This window comes from Ahaetulla prasina, chromosome 7 (assembly GCF_028640845.1).
Source record: "Ahaetulla prasina isolate Xishuangbanna chromosome 7, ASM2864084v1, whole genome shotgun sequence".
Classification (NCBI taxonomy): Eukaryota; Metazoa; Chordata; class Lepidosauria; order Squamata; family Colubridae; genus Ahaetulla; species Ahaetulla prasina.
In genome coordinates, this window is record NC_080545.1 from 14,709,412 (window position 1) to 14,732,411 (window position 23,000).

General features: G+C 43.1%; 1 protein-coding gene across 3 annotated transcripts in view; it reads right to left on the reverse strand.

Moving 5' to 3' along the window:
- Positions 1 to 21,098, reverse strand: part of FBLN1 (fibulin 1) — an 87,507-nt gene extending 66,409 nt beyond the window's left edge. For 2 of the 3 annotated variants that reach the window (XM_058190101.1, XM_058190100.1), the window contains exon 1: positions 20,809 to 21,098. In XM_058190101.1, coding sequence (XP_058046084.1) covers positions 20,809 to 20,890 — 82 coding nt within the window. In that variant the 5' untranslated portion in view covers positions 20,891 to 21,098. The remainder of the gene's footprint in view (positions 1 to 20,808) is intronic. The other variant, XM_058190099.1, reaches the window with a different exon arrangement.
- Between the last annotated feature and the right edge of the window lie 1,902 nt (positions 21,099 to 23,000).

Sequence of the window (23,000 nt, forward strand, 5' to 3'; positions counted from 1 at the left end):
AATCTAGCAATTGCTAGATTATCTTATAATTGCTAGTTTACCTATATACCTTATATTATCTTATATAAATGTCTATGGAAATGTGCTTGTAAGTAGGTGTATGCGTCTGTGCATATGAATATACTCAACGAAGAGTTATTATTGCCCTTTTACTATTGATTTGCAACATATATTCTGTACTGACAATTTCTATTGAAAGAGTTTTAAAAAAACAAAAACATTTTTCCCCCTTTTTTCCCCCTCCCTCCCAAAAAAACAAAAAAACAAAACACCCCCCTCCCTCCCGGGTCAATCACAAGGTAAAGTTATACATAAACCAAACATAGAATAAAATTTTCCCTTCCAATCCAAATAACCACATCCAAAGCTTTTCGTCTCCCAACCCCCTCCCCATTACATAAAATAACTTTCTAATTATTCAAAGGCAATCTGATATTTCTTAATCTGATATCTGTTTTGTAGATAATCAATCCACTTTTTCCATTCAATTAAATATCTTTCCTGCGTATTGTCTTTTAAAAACGCTGAGATTTTAGCCATCTCAGCCAAATTAATAACTTTCAATATCCATTCTTCTATTGTAGGTATCTCTTCTTTCTTCCAGTATTGTCCAATCAATAGTCTTGCTGCTGTTATTAAGTTCAAAATCAATTTAGTCTCAATCCCTGTACAATCCGTTATAATTCCCAAAAGGAAAAATTGTGGCAGGAACTTTATCTTCTTCTTCAGTACATTTTGAATAATCCACCAAATTCTTATCCAAAAGACCTTAATTTTCTTGCAAGTCCACCAAATATGAAAATATGTAGCATCATCACAATCACATCTCCAACATTTCGCTTGGATATTAGGATACATACATGATAATTTTTTGGGATCTAAGTGCCATCTATAAAACATCTTATAAAAATTTTCCTTAAATTCTGTGCTTGTGTAAACTTAACATTTCTAACCCAGATTTTCTCCCATGTTTCCAACATTATTGGTTCCTGAATATTCTGTGCCCATTTTATCATACAATCCTTTACCAAATCCTTTTCCGAATCTATTTCAAGCAACACATTATACAATCTCTTTATATGCTCCTGGGTCTGATTTCTAATTTGCTTTATTAAATTTTCCTCCCTTTGCATTATACCAATTTTTTGATCTTCTTTCCATCTAGCACTTATTTGCCCATATTGAAACCAAGTATAATTCCTCCTTCTTCATTTTAATACCTGTAATGATTTTAATTGCAATCTACCTCCTTCAGCATACAAAAGTTCTTTATGTGTAATCATTTCCTGTTTCTGTTCTATATTTATATTCTCTATTGCATGTCTAGGGCTCGCCCATATAGGAATCTTGTAATCTAATTTATAGGAATATTTTTCCAGACCATAAAGAGCACTTCTCAACACATGATTCTTAAAAGCCCTATCCACTTTTTCCATAAAATAAGTACGCATGCCATCCATATAACAAGTCATAACCTTCTATATTCAAAATTCTTTCCTCTGTTAAGTTAAACCAGTCACTTATTACTGAAAGGGTTACTGCTTCATAATATAGTTTAAAGTTAGGCATTCTTAAACCACCTCTTTCCCGTGAGTCCTGTATTATTTTCATTTTAACCTCGCCTTTTTACCCTGCCATATAAATTTATTAATCCCACTCTGCCAATCTTCCAAATTTTTATCCTTTTTAATTATAGGTATCATCTGGAACAGAAACAAAAATCTAGGTAACACATTCATTTTAATAGCCGCAATCCTTCCCAATAGGGATAACTGCAATTTCTTCCAGCCACTCATATCATTCTGAACTTTTTGCCATAGCAAGTCATAATTATTCTTATAAAGTTTCTTGTTCGATGAGCTAATATAGACCCCTAAATATTTAACCTTTTTTACTACCTCAAATCCTGTCATTTCCTCTAGTTTTTGTTTCTGTTGTATAGACATATTTTTAATTATCACTTTTGTTTTATTCTGATTTATTTTAAATCCTGATACCTTTCCATATTTATCAAGTACTTCCAACAAAATCTACTTGAATTTATAGGATTCGTTAACGTAACCACTACATCATCTGCAAAAGCTCTAACTTTGTACTCATATTGTCTAATCTTAATTCCTCTATTTACATTAATTCTCGTATTTTATCTAATAATGGTTCCAGAGTCAAAACAAACAATAATGGTGATAAGGGACATCCCTGTCTTGTTCCTTTCGCAATCTTAATAACTTCTGTCAAACTACCATTTACTATAATCTGTGCTGTTTGCTCTCCATAAATCGCTTTAATTATTCTAATAAAACAGTCTCCAAATTGCATTTCTCTATTAATTTAAATAAAAATCCCAATGCAATCGATCAAAGGCTTTCTCTGCATCCAAAAAATAAGTGCCGCTGAAATATTCTTCTTCCAAATATTCCAATATATTAATAATCTGTCTAACATTATTCCTCATCTGCCTCCCTTTTATAAAACCAGATTGATCAGTATGAATTCTTTGTTGTAAAACTAACATTAATCTATTTGCTATTATTTTACAAAATCTTATAATCATTATTTAAAAGTGAAATCGGCCTGTAGTTACCAGGTTTAGAGCAGTCTTGCTCCTCTTTCGGTATTAGTGAAATAAAAGATGTTTTCCATGACGGGGTATTCCCACCCTAATTGTATCTGATTAAATAATTCTTTAAGTGGGCCTAATATTTCATCCTGTGTTTTTTATAATAAGTTGCTGTAAGACCATCTGTACCAGGGTTTTCCCATTTTAATTGTTTAATTGCCTCCACTATTTCTCCAGTAGCTATCGGCCGATTCAGCTCCTCCCTCTGTTCTAATGTTAGAATATTAACCTTATAATCTTTCAAATAATCATAAATGTCCCTATTCAATATTTTGTCTTTTGCATATAGTGCAGAATAAAAATCTGGGAATGCCTTTTAATTTTATCCTGTTGGTATATCTCTTTACCTTTATATTCTATTTTTTGTATGACACGTGCTTTCTGTTTCTTCCTTAAATTATATGCCAACCATCTCCCAGGTTTATTTGCATTACAAAAGGTATTATGTTTAGCATATTGTATATTCGTTGCCACCTGGTCTGCCATTAACATATTAAATTGACTCTGTAATATTTTTATAGCCTCTTTAAGTTTATGATCTTGTGGGTTTTGAATTAATAACTGTTGCTTCCTTTGAATTTCTTCTTCCAAATATCTACGCTGCCTTTGTTTATTATTCCTTTGCCTGTTGTCCAAGTAAATCAATATCCCTCTAATAAACGCTTTGCTCGCTCCCACACAGTTCCTATAGGTGTCCCTTTGTACATATTAAAATCAAAAATTCTTTTAACTGTTTCTTACAATAAGTTACATTATCCTCATATCTAAACAGATTTTCATTCAACCTCCATGTTCTACCACCTTTTTTCCCTTGTAATAATTCCATCCATACTGGGCTATGGTCAGTTAAACACCTCGGAAATATCTTCATTTTCTTCACCCTAGAAAGCAAGTCATTAGAAATTAAAATAAAATCAATGCGTGAAAAAGATTGATGCCTATCAGAAAAAAAAGTAAAATCTCTCTCATCTGGATTCCGTAACCTCCATATATCTCTAAACTCAAAGTCTTCCATCATTTCAAAAAAGGATTTTGGTAATTTTGCATGTATAGGTATCTTCTTGGAGGAGGTTCTCTTATTCCTTCTTGTATCAATTACTCCATTCCAGTCTCCTAATAAAATTAACGAACTATAATCCCAGAGGGTCAACCTCTCATGTAACATTTTGTAAAACTTTTCTTGTTGCTGATTAGGTGCATAAATACCTATCAACAAAGTCTTTTGCAGCTATCACCAGTTCAATAGCAATAAATCTTCCTTGAATATCTGCCTCAATTAGCTTAGCTGGTAAATCCTTCCTGATATATACAACAATTCCATGCTTCTTTTCCAAAGCTGATGCAACAAAATGGTTACCCAATTTTGAATTAATTAAATATTTTTGGTCTGATAATTTTATATGTGTCTCTTGCAAACAAATCACATCATTTTTAAATTGTTTCAAGTAGTGAAATATTTTCCTTCTTTTCTGAGCTGAATTCAAGCCATTAACATTCCATGACAAGATTCTATTTGCCATTACTGGCCTCCTGAAGCTTTGAAGCAGACAACGGAAGCTCCTCCTCCGGTATCTTCCGTCTAGCTCCTCCCACAGCTTCCATAATGGGATCCTGACTTTTACTTTGAGACTGTTGCTCTTCTTACGCTTAAGGGCCCTCTTGTCACCCTTTGCTCTTGTGGTTCCTCTAATACTGGCAGCAATAAAGGCTCTTGGATCACCACGCCTTCTTGAGTCTCTTGAAGTTTTCTATCACTTCTATTTCGACTTTCAAAACTGTAGAAAGAAAATCCTTTGCCTTTAAAACAGTGTCAATTCTATGTCTCCTTCCTTGGTAGAATAGTGTCAGTCCAACTGGCACCTCCCATCTGAATTGAATCTGATGTTTTTTAAGTTCTTGTGTAAAAAGCAAATTCCCTCCTGTCTCTTAACATCTTTGAAGGAATCTCTTTCAACACCTTCAACTCCTGTTCTCCAATTTTTAAAGTTGTCTGATATGAAACTTGCAGAATTTGATTTCTCATAGTCCTTTTCACAAAATAAACCACAATGTCCCGAGGAAGCTTTCTCTGTCTTGCAATCCAAGAATTAACTCTATATATTTATCAATTTGGTAAGCTTCCTCTTGGGGTCCACTTCAATAAATTCAGCCAATGCTTCTGATATAATTTTTCTTAAGTCTTCTCCACGCTCTTCTTTCATACCACGAATTCTAAGAGCTCCTTCCATAAGTTTATATTGTAATATCACAACCTGATCTTCATTTTGATCCACTTTTTTCTGAACACCTTTCATTTTGTCTTCTAAATGCTTACTTGACTGAGAGATCTGTTGCATTTCCACTTCCAATCTTTCAATTTTTACTCAGTCCTTGAACTGCCATAAGAATATCTTCTTATTTTTGCATTAAAATTCTCCATCATCTCTTTTTGCCTATCTTCAGAAAGTTTTAATTGTTCTTTCAATATTTCCTCAAGACTTGGTTCAGATCCCCTTCTTCCAGAAGGCTTTAAAGGTTTAGCTGCCATTCTGTCTTCAAAAGAATCAGGAATTCAAACTTAATAACTCTTCTTCCCTCCTTTCAGTATAAAAAAAACTCCGTTTGTAACAATCCACAAGTAACGCTGCTTCATCGTACTAAAAAATTTTTACTTTCACTTTTAGACGCCATTTTAAAAGTCAATTAATCAAAGACAAAGAAAGGTTTCAAGTTTCAAAAAGGGAGTCGGTACTTGCCGTGCTGATTCTGCATCAAAGATCGAACGCTTGTGAAATTCCCGTCTGCTTGGAATATCAATCAATTTAATAAGTCCTCCAGAGCAGAAGCGACATTCCTCTCCTTTTTCCTGATAAAAACAGGAGCGTGCTGAAGTTGGAGGGAGTGGAATTCGGTGGGGTCATAAATCCAGGAAAATTCGCTCTTAAGAGCAAACCCCCTGTCAGACCTGCCACTCTTCCACAACTCTTGATAACCTCTTTCACCCAGAGATTATGCTAAGCTCAGTGAACAGTGATTTATTTTCTGTTTCACTGACTTTACTTTGAGACTGTTGCTCTTCTTACGCTTAAGGGCCCTCTTGTCACCCTTTGCTCTTGTGGTTCCTCTAATACTGGCAGCAATAAAGGCTCTTGGATCACCACGCCTTCTTGAGTCTCTTGAAGTTTTTCTATCACTTCTATTTCGACTTTCAAAACTGTAGAAAGAAAACTTTTGCCTTTAAAACAGTGTCAATTCTATATCTCCTTCCTTGATAGAATAGTGTCAGTCCAACTGGCACCTCCCATCTGAATTGAATCTGATGTTTTTAAGTTCTTGTGTAAAAAGCAAATTCCTTCCTGTCTCTTAACATCTTTGAAGGAATCTCTTTCAACACCTTCAACTCCTGTTCTCCAATTTTTAAAGTTGTCTGATATGAAACTTGCAGAATTTGATTTCTCATAGTCCTTTTCACAAAATAAACCACAATGTCCCGAGGAAGCTTTCTCTGTCTTGCAATCCAAGAATTAACTCTATATATTTTATCAATTTGGTAAGCTACCTCTTGGGGGTCCACTTCAATAAATTCAGCCAATGCTTCTGATATAATTTTTCTTAAGTCTTCTCCACGCTCTTCTTTCATACCACGAATTCTAAGAGCTCCTTCCATAAGTTTATATTGTAATATCACAACCTGATCTTCATTTTGATCCACTTTTTTCTGAACACCTTTCATTTTGTCTTCTAAATGCTTATTTGACTGAGAGATCTGTTGCATTTCCACTTCCAATCTTTCAATTTTTTTACTCAGTCCTTGAACTGCCATAAGAATATCTTCTCTTATTTTTGCATTAAAATTCTCCATCATCTCTTTTTGCCTATCTTCAGAAAGTTTTAATTGTTCTTTCAATATTTCCTCAAGACTTGGTTCAGATCCCCTTCTTCCAGAAGGCTTTAAAGGTTTAGCTGCCATTCTGTCTTCAAAAAAATCAGGAATTCAAACTTAATAACTCTCCTTCCCTCCTTTCAGTATAAAAAAACTCCGTTTGTAACAATCCACAAGTAACGCTGCTTCATCGTACTAAAAATTTTTTACTTTCACTTTTAGACGCCATTTTAAAAGTCAATTAATCAAAGACAAAGAAAGGTTTCAAGTTTCAAAAAGGGAGTCGGTACTTGCCGTGCTGATTCTGCATCAAAGATCGAACGCTTGTGAAATTCCCGTCTGCTTGGAATATCAATCAATTTAATAAGTCCTCTAGAGCAGAAGCGACATTCCTCTCCTTTTTCCTGATAAAAACAGGAGCGTGCTGAAGTTGGAGGGAGTGGAATTCGGTGGGGTCATAAATCCAGGAAAATTCGCTCTTAAGAGCAAACCCCCTGTCAGACCTGCCACTCTTCCACAACTCTTGATAACCTCTTTCACCCAGAGATTATGCTAAGCTCAGTGAACAGTGATTTATTTCCTGTTTCACTGACTTTTACAATCTTCTAACACGGAGTGCTCTGTTAGAGCACCCAGCAGGAGGGTGACGTCACTGGAGCCTCCTCTGTACTGACAATTTCAATAACAACTTTATAATTTCCATAGTACGCATTGGTACATTTTTGCACAGCCGTGAGTGATTAATGCATAGAAGTACTTGTCGTGTCCCACTCCTCCGCTGACGGCCGGGTCAGGGAAATCCGAATCAGGCTTGCCTCTGCAGCTCTGCCCAAAGTCCTAGCAAAGTCCTCAGAGCAGGCAGGAGACCAGTAAGTGATTTCAGCAAGATAAGTTCGACTTTTGCCTGACTGCCAGAAAGCAGATCCTTTATATAGGCCATGGGGTGTGGCTCCATGACTCAGCACTCATTAAGGCCTGCCCCTCCCTTCCTTCTGTTGCCTCCGCCTATCCAGCCTTCTGATGCGAGGGTCACACCAATCAGCAGCTGTTGGGAATAAACCCTCCTCAGGCTCACATGCTGTGGAGGAGGGGGAGGGGTCTAGCTGCTCCGTTTGCCTGGGCATGGAGTCAGGGCTGGGGCCGGGAGGTATACATTCCTCAGTGTTCGGGAGCAGGTAAGAAGGCCCCGGCTGCTCTGAGGGCGGGCAAGACACAACAGTACTCAATTTAGAATCATTCATTTAACAACTATTTGAGTCAGCAGTATGCAGCAGCTGCCAAAAAAGCCAACACAGTTCTAGGCTGCATAAACAGAGGGATCGAATCAAGATAATGTGACGTGTTAATACCACTTTATAATGCCTTGGTAAGGCCACACTTGGAATACTGCATCCAGTTTTGGTCACCACGATGTGAAAAAAATGTTGAGACTCTAGAAAGAGTGCAGAGAAGAGCAACAAAGATGATTAGGGGACTGGAGGCTAAAACATATGAAGAACGGTTGCAGGAACTGAGTATGTCTAGTTTAATGAAAAGAAGGACTAGGGGAGACATGATAGCAGTGTTCCAATATCTCAGGGGCTGCTACAAAGAAGAGGGAGTCTGCTACAAAAAGTGGGAGTTATTCTCCAAAGCACCTGAAGGCAAGACAAAAAGCAACGGGTGGAAACTAATCAAGGAGAGAAGCAACTTAGAACTAAGGAGAAATTTCCTGACAGTTAGAACAATTAATCAGTGGGACAACTTGCCTGCAGAAGTTGTGAATGCTCCAACACTGGAAGTTTTTAAGAAGATGTTGGATAACCATTTGTCTGAAGTGGTGTAGGATTTCCTGCCTAAGCAGGGGGCTGGACTAGCAGACCTCCAAGGTCCCTTCCAACTCTGTTAGTCTATGCACATTCTAAATTACAATGGTACCGGAATATATGACCAGTCCTCACACTTATGTCTGACAGTGTCCCTACAATCACATGATCAAACTTCAGGTCCTTGGCAACCAGCATGTGTCTATAATGATTGCAATGTCCTGCGGTCATACACTTGTCATTTGTAACGTTCCCAGAAGGCAAAACAAAGTCAATCGGAGAAGCTGGATTCATTTAATGAACATGACAAAAAAGGTCGTAAAATCAGACATGACTCAGTGATGGAAATTCTGGTCCCACTTGTGGTGATAAATCCAGGACTACCTGCATTTTAATGTGCTTAATATTTATGTTTCAAAATCCCTTGGAAGGACAAGCACAGCACCTCTAGGCAAACCATTAAAGCAGCCTAGGCTATTGAAGAAGAAGAAGAAGAAGAAGAAGAAGAAGAAGAAGAAGAAGAAGAAGAAGAAGAAGAAGAAGAAGAAGAAGAAGAAGAAGAAGAAGAAGAAGAAGAAGAAGAAGAAGAAGAAGAAGAAGAAGAAGAAGAAGAAGAAGAAGAAGAAGAAGAAGAAGAAGAAGAAGAAGAAGAAGAATATTTTAATTTGTATACTGCCCTTCTCCTGAAGGACTCAGGGCAGTGAACAGCCATATAAAAACAACAATCAAAAACACACAATATAAATAAAACAATAGCTAAAAAACTTATATAAATTTGGCCCAAATTTAAAATACATTTAAAATCCCAAAAAACTAATTAAAAATTAAAACCCATAAAACATCTAAAAATTCTATGCCAGTCCCGCTCGGACAAATAAGTAGGTCTTAAGCTCGCGGCAAAAGGTCCGGAGGTCAGGAAGTTGTCGAAGTCCAGGGGGAAGAAAAAGTTCCAATACTTTTGAGAATCATAATACAGTAGGTACTTAAGTTTTTATGGCTCATACGTGAACCTGAAAACAACGTCCTGTTATATATACATGATGTAAAATACAAACTTGCATCACTTTGCATCAGACAAAAAAACAAACAAACGAATATAGTTTACATTGTTCATGTGGTGTTGGCCTATGCAAGACATGTGCCATTCATTTCCCCCAGGTCATGTATGTATCCTGTTTTTCTGAAATAAACTTATAACACCCCAGCATCCAGTTTGTGAAGTAGGCTAGGCTTAGAGAGAGCCACTCATTGAGTAACTAAGCCAAGTGAAATTTGAACCAGGGTGAAATCTAAAAAATTTCCCTACCGGTTCTGTGGGCATGGCTTAATTGGTGGGTGTGGCTTAGTGGTCAGGTGACCCGGTGGCTGTGGCTTGGTGGTCAGGTGACTGGGCATGGCCAATAATAATAAATAATAAAAATAATAAACAAAGTATACAAAACTTGGGAGCGCACTGGTCTACCTTCTTTAAAAATAGAGGCATCGGTCTACTAGCCGCCTACAGCGCTGATCAGCTGTGGCCCTTTGAAGCGCCGCGGCAGTCATTTAAGGCCGTTTGCAGCTATATCACCACCAAGAACTTCAGGGACAGAGAAGAGGAACAGTGAGGTGTGGGGGAGGGGCAGGGATTTTTGCTACTGATTCTCAACTACCCACCACCATCGCTACCGGATTGCATGATCCGGTCCGAACCGAGAGCATTTCACCCCCGATTTGAACCCAGGTCTCCCTGATGCCAGGCCAATCTTCTTACTACCACACTATGTGGGCTGACATTAACTTCCTGTCCCACTGAAGTTTCTCCAGCTGCCGTGGAAAAACATGCGGCCAGTGCCAAGAAGACTTATGGCCTGTCTTATCCAGTAGCTGACAGCTGCCCATTCTTATGGACAGGGAAAGGGTTGGTTTTGATGTGCATCACTATTATAGCCTCAGAGGAGTTTGCTAGCAGGGAGTGACCATTCATCGAACTGGAAGTCTAGCCGGATCCCGGCTCAGTACATCAATTCAGAAAAGATAAATCTGTCAAATAATCATAACCAGGGTTATAGTGATATTATTCCCACAACTACTAACATTAGAAGTTACTAAAAGCTGGGACCAGTTTGATGGCACAACAGTCAATCCATGCCTTCATTTATTTAAAATTCTAATAATCCCAACAGAGTCATATTTCAGGGGCTTTAGCGCAGGGGTGTCAAACTCAATTTCACTGAGGGACGCATCAGGGTTGTGTTTGACCTTGGAGGGCGGGGGTGGGTGTGGCCATGGCAGGGGTGGGCGTGGCCATGGCAGGGGTGGGCAGGGGTGGGCGTGGCCATGGCAGGGGTGGGCGGGGGTGGATGTGGCCATGGCAGGTGTGTCACGGGACTCATGTCAGGGGCACCTGTGGTGGCCAAGTGCTAAAACAGGACTTCCCTGAGATCCTCCCTCCCTCTCATTATAATCTTCCTTCCTTCCCTTCTTTTTTCTTCCCTCTTCATTCTTTCGTCTTCTTTCCCCTCTTTCCTTATTTTTCCTTCTTTGCTCTCTTCCCATCTTTCCTTCTTTTTCTTTTGTCTTCCCGCTTTCCCTTTCTCCTCTCCTGTCCCTTCTTGCATGCTCAAATGCAAAAGGGGAAACCTTTCTCCTTTTGTTTTGTTTTCAGTTTGTTTCAATAGCTCGTTTTCGGCTGCCAGCGAAAATGGAGCTCCTTTGCTGTTTCCAGGCTGGCAATCTAAGCACCCCATGGGCCGGATCCAATGGTGGGATTCTGCCGGTTCTACCCGGTTCGGGAGAACCAGTACCTGGGGCTGTGGGAGGCTCCGCCCACCCACCCGAATGTCATCATGTCCTTTTTTTATGCTCTGCGCATGCGCAGAATGTCCTGTGCATGTGCGGAGGTGGCACACATGGAGGTGGTTGCTCGCATTTGCGAACCGGTTGTTAAGATAAGTCAATACCACCCCTGGCGGATCTGGTCCTCGAGCCTTGAGTTTGACACCCCTGCTTTAGAGTTTCTCAGAGAGAATTATCCCACGGAGGACCATAGAAATAACAGACCCATCAGTTGATTACAAACTGGGCAGGAACAGATGGCAAAACAATGTGCTTGCAAGGACTTGGATAGACTTTCTACTATTAATAGGAGCCAGCACCAGTTTATTATAAACAAATCACACCAGTCCAACTTCATCTCCCTGCCAGCGTTTCTCAGTATTGACAACTTATTCAACACAGAATCTCATGACAGTCTCCTGTTGAAATGTTGGCTGTTAGGTGGACTTACAACTGGGTGAATTATGGCACCTGAAGGAGGCTCCCTGAATGGAGGGTCAGAGGACTCATCACTGAACTGGATGACAAAGGAGACATTTATAAAGTTTACAGGTGAACCTGTGCAGAGCAAGCCACAGGTTGGCTAGGTCTCAAGAGGAATAATTGGTCTTCTAACCTTGATGCAGCTTGGCTGTTCAGCTCTCTATGAACACCTGGCCAAGATCAGGGGTGAAATACAGCAGGTTCTGACAGGTTCTGGAGAACCAGGAGCAAAAATTTTGAGTAGTTCGGAGAACCGGCAAATACCTCCCCTGGCTGGCCCCAGAGTGGGGTGGGAATGGAGATTTTGCAATATCTCTGGAACGAGCTCCCTCTGGGGCTTCGTCAACTCCCCGATCTCAAGTCCTTCCGCCGCGAGCTGAAGACGTTGCTGTTTCGAAGAGCAGGACTAGCCTGAATGTAGTTTTTTAAATTGGGATTTTTAAAAAAGGGGTTTAAATGAGGTTTTAAATTTATATTCAAAAGTCAGAGCATCAATTGAATTCAACTATCTATTCTTTAGCTGTTTTTAATCTATTATATGTTTTCTGTTGTTGTTGTTTTTTGTCTGTGAACCGCCCTGAGTCCTTCGGGAGAAGGGCGGTATACAAATATAATAAATAAATAATAATAATAATAATAATAATATCCTTCCCCCAGGAGTGGGGAAGAAATGGAGATTTTGCAGTATCCTTCCCCTGGAGTGGGAATGGAGATTTTGCAATATCCTTCCCCTGGAGTGGGGTGGGAATGGAGATTTTGCAGTATCCTTCCCCTGGAGTGGGGTCGGAATGGAGATTTTGCAATATTCTTCCCTCAGGAGTGGGGAGGGAATGGGGATTTTGCAGTATCCTTCCCCTGGAGTGGGGTCAGAATGGAGATTTTGCAATATCCTTCCTCCACAAGTGGGGTGGGAATGGAGATTTTGCAGTATCCTTCCCCTGGAGTGGGGTGGGAATGGAGATTTTGCAATATCCTTCCCCCAGGAGTGGGGAGGGAATGGGGATTTAGCAGTATCCTCCCCCTGGAGTGGGGTCGGAATGGAGATTTTGCAATATTCTTCCCTCAGGAGTGGGGAGGGAATGGGGATTTTGCAGTATCCTCCCCCTGGAGTGGGATCGGAATGGAGATTTTGCAATATTCTTCCCCCAGGAGTGGGGAGGGAATGGGGATTTTGCAGTATCCTTCCCCTGCCACACCCACCAAGCCACGCCCACAGAACTGGCAGTAAAAAAAAAATTGGATGTAAATTAAGGATGTACCTATGTCTAACACTGCCTTTTTGCTATCAAGAGTATGTTGCCCTTTGGCATAACCAAGAAAGAAAGAAAAAACACCTTAATCATGGCAGCCATCAGGTTTTCAAATATTTATACTCCAACCTTACTGTTATGTATTCATGTTTGTACCTTTAAATATTTGAGCGGGAAATCAGCACGTTGCTGATTGGACGAAGCCTCCAGCAGAACTGTATAAAAGGAGAGGTTTTTCCCCCAGCCTGTTGCTGGGTTCACCCTATATTAAAGAGCTGTTGTCACTACCCTGGTCTCCAGCCTCGTTACTTCCAGAACTTAACATTGGCGACGAAGGTGGGATCTCGAGGCTGAGGAGAACCAGAACCGAGCTGAAGCACGATAGACCCGAACCCAGCAAACCCAGGGCAGAAAAGCGGAGATGGCCAGTTACACTCCGCCCGCACCGTTTGACCCGGCTAAAGAGAAATGGGGAACGTATATGACCCGTTTCGAAAGCTTTCTAGAAGCCAACGAACTGCACGGAGTTCCAGATAACCGAAAGAGGGCTTATTTCCTAAGCCACTGTGGTCCGGAGGTCATCGATATCGCGGAAGCCCTGGCAGAGCCAACACCGTTGCAGTCGGTGTCATGGCCAACTTTGCAGACTTTGCTTAAAAATCACTTCGCACGCGCCGTCCAAATACGTGCGGCGGTTTGAATTGGAGAGCGAAGGCAGATGGAGGCGAATCCGCCGGTGACTACATGGCCGCCCTAAGAAAAGCGTCAAGGACTGCGGATACGCGACTTAGACGAGGTGCTCCTCGAGCAACTCATCCGAGGGGTCAAAGACATCCGTTTGCGACGGCTGCTAGCAAAGAGCAACCTCACACTGGCCAGCGCTCTGGGCGAAGCCAGAGCACATGAAATGTCCACCCAAGCGGCAGAGACACTGCAGAAGCCGGTCCCACAAAGGCGGCGCAAAGGCAACTCCGGTGCACCAGGAGGAGGTTCAGACCGAATCCGACGGGAAGACGAGGAAGGGTCTGCCGCACCGAGAAACGCGACAAAGGGGACCGAGACGAATCACGGAAGCTGCGGGGTCAACTCCAGCGCCAACGCTGCAAGTTTAAAGGACGCGACATGTCGGCGGTGCGGGAAGAAAGGGCACCTAGCTCAAGTTTGTCGGGCGGCCCAACCTTCCCGCCGAAAATTCAAATCGGCCAATCAGAGCGCGGGATCGGCAAGGCGGCCCGCGCGTGGCTCAAACAAAAAGCGCGGATTCCAACCAAACAACTGTGGTCATAGGCGCGCCTCGACCAAAGTGGAGAAGAAGATCTTCACCAAGCCAAAATAGAGAATGCGGTGCCGGCTTGAAGTAGACACGGGATCAGCGATCACCATCATGTCCTGGGACACTTTGGCGGTTGCTGCCGTCCGTCGCGGCGCCACCTGCAAGCACAACGGCTACGAGTGCACGACTACCAGGGAATCGCATCCCTGTTCGAGGACCACCTCCGTCCGAGTCGAGTACGGTCCACATAAAAGACCCTGCCCATCACGATCGTCGAAGGAACTCTGCCCAGTCTGTTGGGACTAGACTGGTTTCGTGCCCTGGGCATGGGAGTGACTGGCATCTACAGAAGTGACTGTAACCTGAAAGACATTCTCTTTAACGAGTTCAAGATGTCTTCAAGGACTGCCTGGGCAAGTACAAGGGACCCCTATTTCCTTCAACTTAGACCCCAGGTAGCCCCATTAGGCTTAAGGCGAGGAGAGTCCTTTGCCCTAAAACCAAAAATCGATAAGGAGCTGGATAAGCTCATTAATCAGGGATTTTGGTGCCAGTCGATCACGCAAAGTGGGAGACGCCAATCGTCACCCCATAAAACCGGACGGGTCAATTAGAATTTGCGCTGACTACAAGGCGACGCTTAACAAAGCCTTACAGAAAAGCGCTTACCGGTTCCGTGGTGCAACACTTATTGCACTCTTTGGGGCAAGGCAAGTCTTTGCAAAGTTAGACTTGGCCCAAGCCTACCAACAACTGCCAGTAGACGCCCGCACAGCCAAGCCCAAACGATTGTGACGCACAGGGGGCCTTCAAGTGCACCGATTGCAATTTGGGGTCAGTGTGGCACCAGGGCTGTTCCAAAACCTGATGGAACGACTACTGCAGGGGCTCCCAGGGTAGTTCCCTACTTGATGATGTCCTAATTTCAGGGAAAACATGGAGGAATTGGGGAGCGGTTAAGAAAGGTCTTGAGCATTTTCCGGACAGCGGATTAAAAGTCAAGACAAACAAATGTCAGATAGGGGTCGAATCCGTCGATTTCTTGGGCTACGGATAGACAAGAAAGGAATTCACCCTACTGAGAGCAAGGTTAAGGCAATTAGGAAGGCTCCAGCGCCCAAAAACAAAGCAGAGCTGCAGGCATTCCTGGGATTGGTTAATTTTACGCGGTCTTTTAAAGAACAAAGCAACCGTTGGAACCGCTGCATAGGCTCTTAGGAAAAATACTGTTTGGTCTTGGGAAAGTCAGAAAATAGGGCTTTTGAAGCAGTAAAGAACCTGCTCTCAAGTGATAGCCTGCTCATCCAATATCACGACTCATTACCCCTAGTGCTGGTTTGCGATGCCTCCCTTATGGGGTGGGGCTGTACTCAGCCATAGACTTCCAAACGGCACAGAAGCCCCTATAGCGTTCTACTCTAGAACGATGTCCTCCCAGAGAGGAACTACAGCCAATTAGACAAAGAAGCACTAGCCATTGTGTCAGGGGTCAAAAAATTCCACGAGTATGTCTTTGGGCGGAATTTTGAAATCGTGACTGACCACAGACCGCTACTAGGGATACTGGCTGGCGACCGCCCAACGCCTGTGGCACTTTCGCCACGCTTGACCCGATGGAATATATTCTTAGCCGCTTATCTGCACAAGCTGCAGCATCGACCAGGAAAAGAAGTGGGGCATGCAGACGCGTTAAGCCGATGCCCACTACCAGGGGCGACCGAAGACCCCACTCCGGGGACGCCCATCCTACTTATTGACTCGTTGGACTCTGGCCCAGTCACATCTAAGGAAGTGGCTCGGGCATCATACCGGGACATTGTGTTAAGGACTGTACTCGGTTGGGTACAGAGGGGGTGGCCGCTGCGCGAGCGGTTCAAAGAATTTGTTAAAAAACGAGATGAGCTCTCGGCTCAAGGGGGGTGCCTGTTGTGGGGTGATCGTGTAATAATTCCTGATAAGCTAAGGGGAAAGGTATTGGACCTCCTCCACGAGGGTCACCCAGGGATCGTAAGGATGAAGGGGTTAGCTAGAAGCTATGTATGGTGGCCACTCATGGACGCAGAGATTGCTGAGAGGGTAGGGAAATGCCAAGCTTGCCAAGAGTCCAGACCTCTACCCCCAACGGCCCCAGTCAGAGAATGGGAAAAGCCCCAAGGGCCCTGGTCAAGAATCCACATTGATTTTGCTGGCCCTTTCCACGGCCAAACATTCCTAGTGGTTGTGGATGCATTTTCTAAATGGTTGGAGATCATAATCATGAAATCCACTACGGCCGAAGCAGTAATCGCAACTCTGCGCCACCTATTCGCAACTCACGGGTTGCCGGACACTCTGGTGTCCGACAATGGGCCCCAATTCACGGCAGCCCAGTTTGAAGAATACCTGGCAGAGGAAGGCATCCGACATGCCCTCTCTGCGCCTTTCCACCCTGCGTCGAATGGCCTTGCAGAGCGTTCCGTCCGGGCGCTAAGGAGGCATTGTCCAGGCTCAAGCCAGGTGACTGGCAAACAAAATAGACTTTTCCTAGCCGTCCAGCACAGAACCCCAAGCACGCCACCGAAAAGCCCAGCCGAATTGCTAATGGGACGGAAACTCCGGTGCCCACTTGACCGCTTGAACCCCCATTACACACCGAGGGTTACAAGGGGAACTAGAAAAGACAAGGAAATGAGCATAGGCGACGGTGTGGGCCCGAAACTATGGGGACGGCCCTAGTTGGTTCGCAGGACAAATAATAAAGATAACCGCCCAAAATCGTACGTGGTAGAGCTACCAGACAACCGAATGTGGAGGCGCCACATAGATCAGTTAAGGAAACGAATAACTGACCAAACCGAACCAAATGAAACAGATCATGACCAATACCAATTTGAATCCACAGCTGACAATGACCGGGAGGCGCAAGACTTAGCTGAGGTCCCAGAGTTCCAGCGACGCCATCAGGTCCCGAGGGAAACAGCAGGAAAGTTCAAAATTAATCCAAGGCGGATGGCCAAGAAAAAAGTCGGCCAATAATCCGGAGCCCGTTGGCCCAGAGAAAGAGCTGGGAGGAGAAAACAGCCCCTCCGACCAGCTCAAAACACCACCCAGAACTGAACCGCGCAGGTCAGAAAGAACTAGGAGACGCCCAGGTTATTTGCGTGACTACGTCGAAAAATAACATGTAAATAAATATGTAAATAGAGGCAAAGTGTTTTCTGGGAGGGGAGGAGTGTTATGTATTCATGTTTGTACCTTTAAATATTTGAGCGGGAAATCAGCACGTTGCTGATTGGACGAAGCCTCCAGCAGAACTGTATAAAAGGAGAGGTTTTTCCCCCAGCCTGTTGCTGGGTTCACCCTATATTAAAGAGCTGTTGTCACTACCCTGGTCTCCAGCCTCGTTACTTCCAGAACTTAACACTTACTATGCCAGAGTGTGGTTACAGGGGTATGAATTACAATGAGTTTAAAGAATGGAAGCCAGAGAAATGTCCTTGTTCTACTGGTTTTTCAAAATGCCACAACTGGCTATAATTTCTGAGTTGCATTTTTCTGAGCACTACACATTCTTAGCAAATGAGATGACTGAAAATAAAAGAGGCTGGCAACAGCATCCTAAACCAGTGTTTCTCAACCTTGGCAATTTTTAAGATGTGTGATGGTGCAAGAAGAATTCCTGGAGTTGAAATCCACACGGCTTAAAAGTTGCCAAGATTGAGAAACACTATTCAGAGAAACTACAAAGTCCTACAAACATCCTTCGTATCATCTGTCCCAATATCAGAAAAAGGGTGTTATGATTTCAGTAGAATTCAAATACAGGGTCTAAATTATTCGTAACTACCCAGATTCTTGGCTCCAGTCTGAATACTGAAAAACAAAAAACAGAATAACAGAGTTGGAAGGGACCTTGGAGGTCTTCTAGTCCAACCCCCTGCACAGGCAGGAAACCCTACACCACTTCAGACAAATGGTTATCCAATATCTTCTTAAAAACTTCCAGCGTTGGAGCATTCACAACTTCTGGAGGCAAGTTGTTCCACTGATTAATTGTTCTGACTGTCAGGAAATTTCTCCTTAGTTCTAAGTTGCTTCTCTCTTTGATTAGTTTCTACCCATTGCTTCTTGTCCTGCCTTCAGGTGCTTTGGAGAATAGTTTGACTCCCTCTTCTTTGTGGCAGCCCCTGAGATATTGGAACACTGCTATCATGTCTCCACTAGTCCTTCTTTTCATTAAACTAGACATACTCAGTTCCTGCAACCGTTATTCATATCCTCCAGTCCCTTAATCATCTTTGTTGCTCTTCTGTGAATTCTTTCTAGAGTCTCCACATCTTTTTTACATCATGGAGACCAAAACTGGATGCAGTATTCCAAGTGTGGCCTTACCAAGGGCTGACTGAGGTCACTATATTATTATGAAGAAAATGCATCTTAATACACATTTTTTTCCAATTTTCACCTAGCTCTCAACTAGATCTTGACCCTCTCCATCCAGTCACATTACTCCTCCCCACCAAGCCTCCTCCTCCTCCTCCCCACATACCCCATTCCTTTCTAACACTGATGATGTTACCTAGTTTTTGTTTTTATTTTAATTATTTATTTATTTTGTCAAACACAACAGTATATATAAGTATAAGCATGAAATAACCATACGAATTGGATACAATCAAAGGGAATATTAGGACAGGAACGGTAGGCAGGCTGGTGCTCTTACGCACGCCCCTTACAGACCTCTTAGGAATGGGGTGAGGTCAACAGTAGATAGTTTTGGGTTGAAGCTTTGGGGATTTTGGGAAGAGACTTAACAACTCTGTTTCTGAAGTCATATTTTCTGCAATCAAGATTGGAGCGGTTCACATTAAGCTTAAATCTATTGTGCGCTCCTGTATTGTTGTGATTGAAGCTGAAGATCTGCATGAAGATGGGCAGCCATATAAATTTGAAAGAATAAAATTAGCAGTTACTTCTAAGCAAGTATCACCACTTCATTCCCTTACCCTAACGTAAAACAGAAAAGAAAGTTTAAAGTTCAGCAACAGTATTTCCATGATAAATATCACGTAGCACTTCGGATGACTAAGGCATTCTTGTCATAAATACTTGTTACTATAGGGTACAAATAGTCCCCATCAGCAACCATTCGAAGTTACAATGGCATTGAAAAGAGTTACTTTTGACCAGTCCTCACACTTAAGACCACTGCAGCATCTCCTCAGTCACATGATCAAAATTTGGGAACTTGGCAACAGGCATGTGATTGACGATGGTGGCAGCATCCTAGGGTCACGTGATCACTATTTGCGATCTTCCCAGCCTGCCGCCATCAAGCAAAAATCAATGGGGGGAAAAGCTTAATTCTGATCCCAATAGCGTGAGCTAGTTTCTCTCAATTGTGAGGGAGAAAGACCCTCTGTTTCCACAACGAAGAAAATGGCTCCATGCTTGATCTCACAAGTTAAAAACGAGGCCTTCCGGAACCTTCCCCAACCTGGTGCCTTCTGTGCAAGCTGCCCTCACAGGCCCCCTCTGGCTACAAAAAATGAGGATTTTCAAAGTAGCCCAGGTGTTGGAGAGACCTCAGTAACTTCAATGCCAAAGGCACTTCAAAACTGCAGACTAGATCCCCTTGCTTTGCCTCCTGAGATTGTTTTGACCCTGTGAACCTTGAAACATAAACTGTTTCAACTCCTACCCTCAAAACTACGCTATAGAGCACTGCGCACCAAGACAACTAGACACAAGAACAGTTTTTCCCCCTGAACATCATCATTCTGCTAAACAACAAATTCCCTCAACACTGTCAAACTATTCACTAAGGCTGCGTTACTAGTACTGTTAATCTTCTCATCGTTCTTATCACCCATCTCCTCCCACTTATGACTGCATGACTGTAACTTGTGCTATCCTTATGATTTATATTGTTTCCTAGTATGATTTCATTGCTTATTTGTACCCTCTGACTATCATTAAATGTTGTACCTTATTATTCTTGAGGAATGTATCTTTTCTTTTATGTACACCTACAGCATATGCACCAAAGACAAATTCCTTGGGTGTCCAGTCACACTTGGCCAATGAAGAATTCAATTCAATTCCCATTCCCATTCCAGCCTTAGAAGAAAAAAACCAACCAGCCTGGGTGAGGAATGGAAAAACGATCTCATCTTTTCTTTTATGAACGTATCTTTTCTTTTATGTACACTGAGAGCATATGCACCAAAGACAAATTCCTTGGGTGTCCAATCACACTTGGCCAACGAAAAATTCAATTCAATTCAATTCCCATTCCCATTCCCATTCCCATTCCAGCCTTAGAGGGAAAAAACCAACCGGCCTGGGTGAGGAATGGAGAAACGATCTCATCTACCGAAGCCTTACTACCCATTTTCCCAGCGGATCCCGAATCGGGGCTATGCAGTTTGGCCCTGCAGGACTCGGCCCGTCTGCTAGAGGGCGACAAGAGGGAAATACCTCGCTTTGCTTTGCTGCCCCCCAGCGGCTGCTCGGCGTTTTGCAAGCCCGACGGGGCGGCGCGGGACGGCATCCCAGCCGGGAAAGGTACAAACGGGCTTGGCCGGGGATGGAGTGGAGGACTCCAGGATGCTGCTTGGAGGTCCCCCGTACACGTCCCGTCCCGAGATTTCCACGCGCCTCTTGCCCCGGGCAGCTCTCCGCATCCTTCCCTCCCCATAATAAGCCTTTAAACTTACCTTGTCCCCGGCCGTAGGGCAGAAGAAGAAACAGGAGGGCGAAGAGCAGCGGGGACCAGGGCGGCCGGCGCGGTGGGTCCATGCCTTGAGTTGGGAGTGGGCGAAGAGAAGCCGTGGAAATCAGAAAGAGTCCCCCCGCAGAAAGCTGCTCTCCTCTGCGTCTGGCTTGCTCGCGCTGCCGGCGTCTCCTCCTTCTCCTGAATTTGGGGGTTGTAATCACTGGTTTCAAAGGGCTCCCAGCCGCCCAGGACCGGTTGAGAAGGGAGCCTGGCAAAGGATTTCTCGACCGCCCCCCCCCTCACGCCGCCCAAAAGTAATTTTAGAAAGAGTTCATCCAACGCCCCCTTTCCCTCCCTCCCTCCTTCCTTCCCTTCCTTTCAATTATCCCGCTTGCAGTGGGCTCAGCATCGTCTGGAAGAGGCAGACCCTTTCCCTGCCTGGTATGCTGATTCCAGGGGTGGTCCTTCTCCCCACCCTTTTAACCAAAAACCACCCACTCCCCCCTCTTTTGAAGGCAGGGGTGGCCGCAGCTTTCCTCTTTTGAAACAGAAAGGGGGATTCTCTAAAAAGCAGCCAAAGGCGGGGGGGGGGGTGCCCAAATTTCTCTCAATATTATTCTGCACAGGCCCCCCCCCAAAAAAACCTAGAAAAATAATCCAGAACAAGAGGAGAGGGGAAAAAAAATTAAAGGGGAGAGTATCTTAGTTTAATCTTTGGAAAGACCAACATCTGGAACAAACTAATAAGGGGGTGACTTTTTTTTGTCCTAAGGAGAGCACAAAGAGATCTGGTTTTATCTTACTCAAACAAGATTCCACTCGGTGGTGATTCAAGCAGAAGATCACAGAATCCCTCCATCTCCCTCTTCTTCCGTTCCTTCAACAAGCAGGAGATAAGAGAGGTCAGATGTCATTTCAGGAATCAACCTGGTTTGTGCTGCTTGGCCACAGCTGGGGAATGTATTCCCATTCCCTGGGTCAACTACCCTGCAAAACTTAAAAGCATATTATTAGTCCCAGGCAGGAACTCTTTCATGTTCATAAAGTTCCCTGCCTGGGGATTTATATGCCTTAAAGGGGGCAGAAATGTGCAAGTGGTAATTTCTCCGTTCCTATCTTATTTTACTATTTTAGTATTGAATGCTCGTTATCCAGGCTGCAGCACCTAGACCTGCCTTGGCTGATTGCAAGACAAGCCGAGTATAAAGTCATGAAGAATGTAGTTAAACTCCAGGCAGTTATTTCAGTTTCATGTATGGCGTGTGTATGAAGGCTTTACTGGGGTTATTGCAGCTTCCGTTAAACACAATGTGCAGAGTTAACCCTTGACAACTTGTCTAGCACAAATGCCCTGCTTGGTAGCAGTCTTCCAATATTTGAGGGGCTGCCACAGAGAGGAAGGGGGTCAAGCTATTTTCCAAGGCACCTAAAGGCCAGACGAGGAACAATGGATGGAAACTTGGTGTTCCGCAAGGTAGTGTTCTTGGACCAACGCTCTTCATACTATACATAAATGATCTCTGTGACCTTATCTCAAGTTATTGTGTTCTCTTCGCTGACGACGTCAAACTATTCAATACCACTAACAATACTTCTACCCTTCAAAATGACCTTGACCTTGTTTCCGATTGGTCTAAAACTTGTCAACTTCAAATATCAACCAACAAATGCTCAGTCTTACATATTGGTAAAAAGAACCCTAATATCAAGTACAAGCTTGATGGACATTACCTTACTGACAACCCCCTCCCTGTCAAAGACCTTGGAGTTTTCATATCAAATGACCTAAATGCCAAAGCCCACTGCAACTACATAGCAAAAAAAGCTCTAAGAGTTGTAAACCTAATTTTATGTAGCTTCTTTTCCAAAAACTCTACACTACTAACCAGAGCATACAAAACATTTGCCAGACCTATTCTTGAATACAGCTCATCCGTCTGGAACCCATACCACATCTCTGACATTAATACTATCGAACGCGTCCAGAAATATTTTACTAGAAGAGTTCTTCGCTCCTCCGAAAACAACAAAATACCTTATACCACCAGGCTTGAAATCCTGGGATTAGAAAACTTAGAACTCCGCCGACTCCGACATGATCTGTGTTTAACACACAGAATCATCTATTGTAATATCCTTCCTGTAAAAGACTACTTCAGCTTCAATCGCAACAATACAAGAGCAAACAATAGA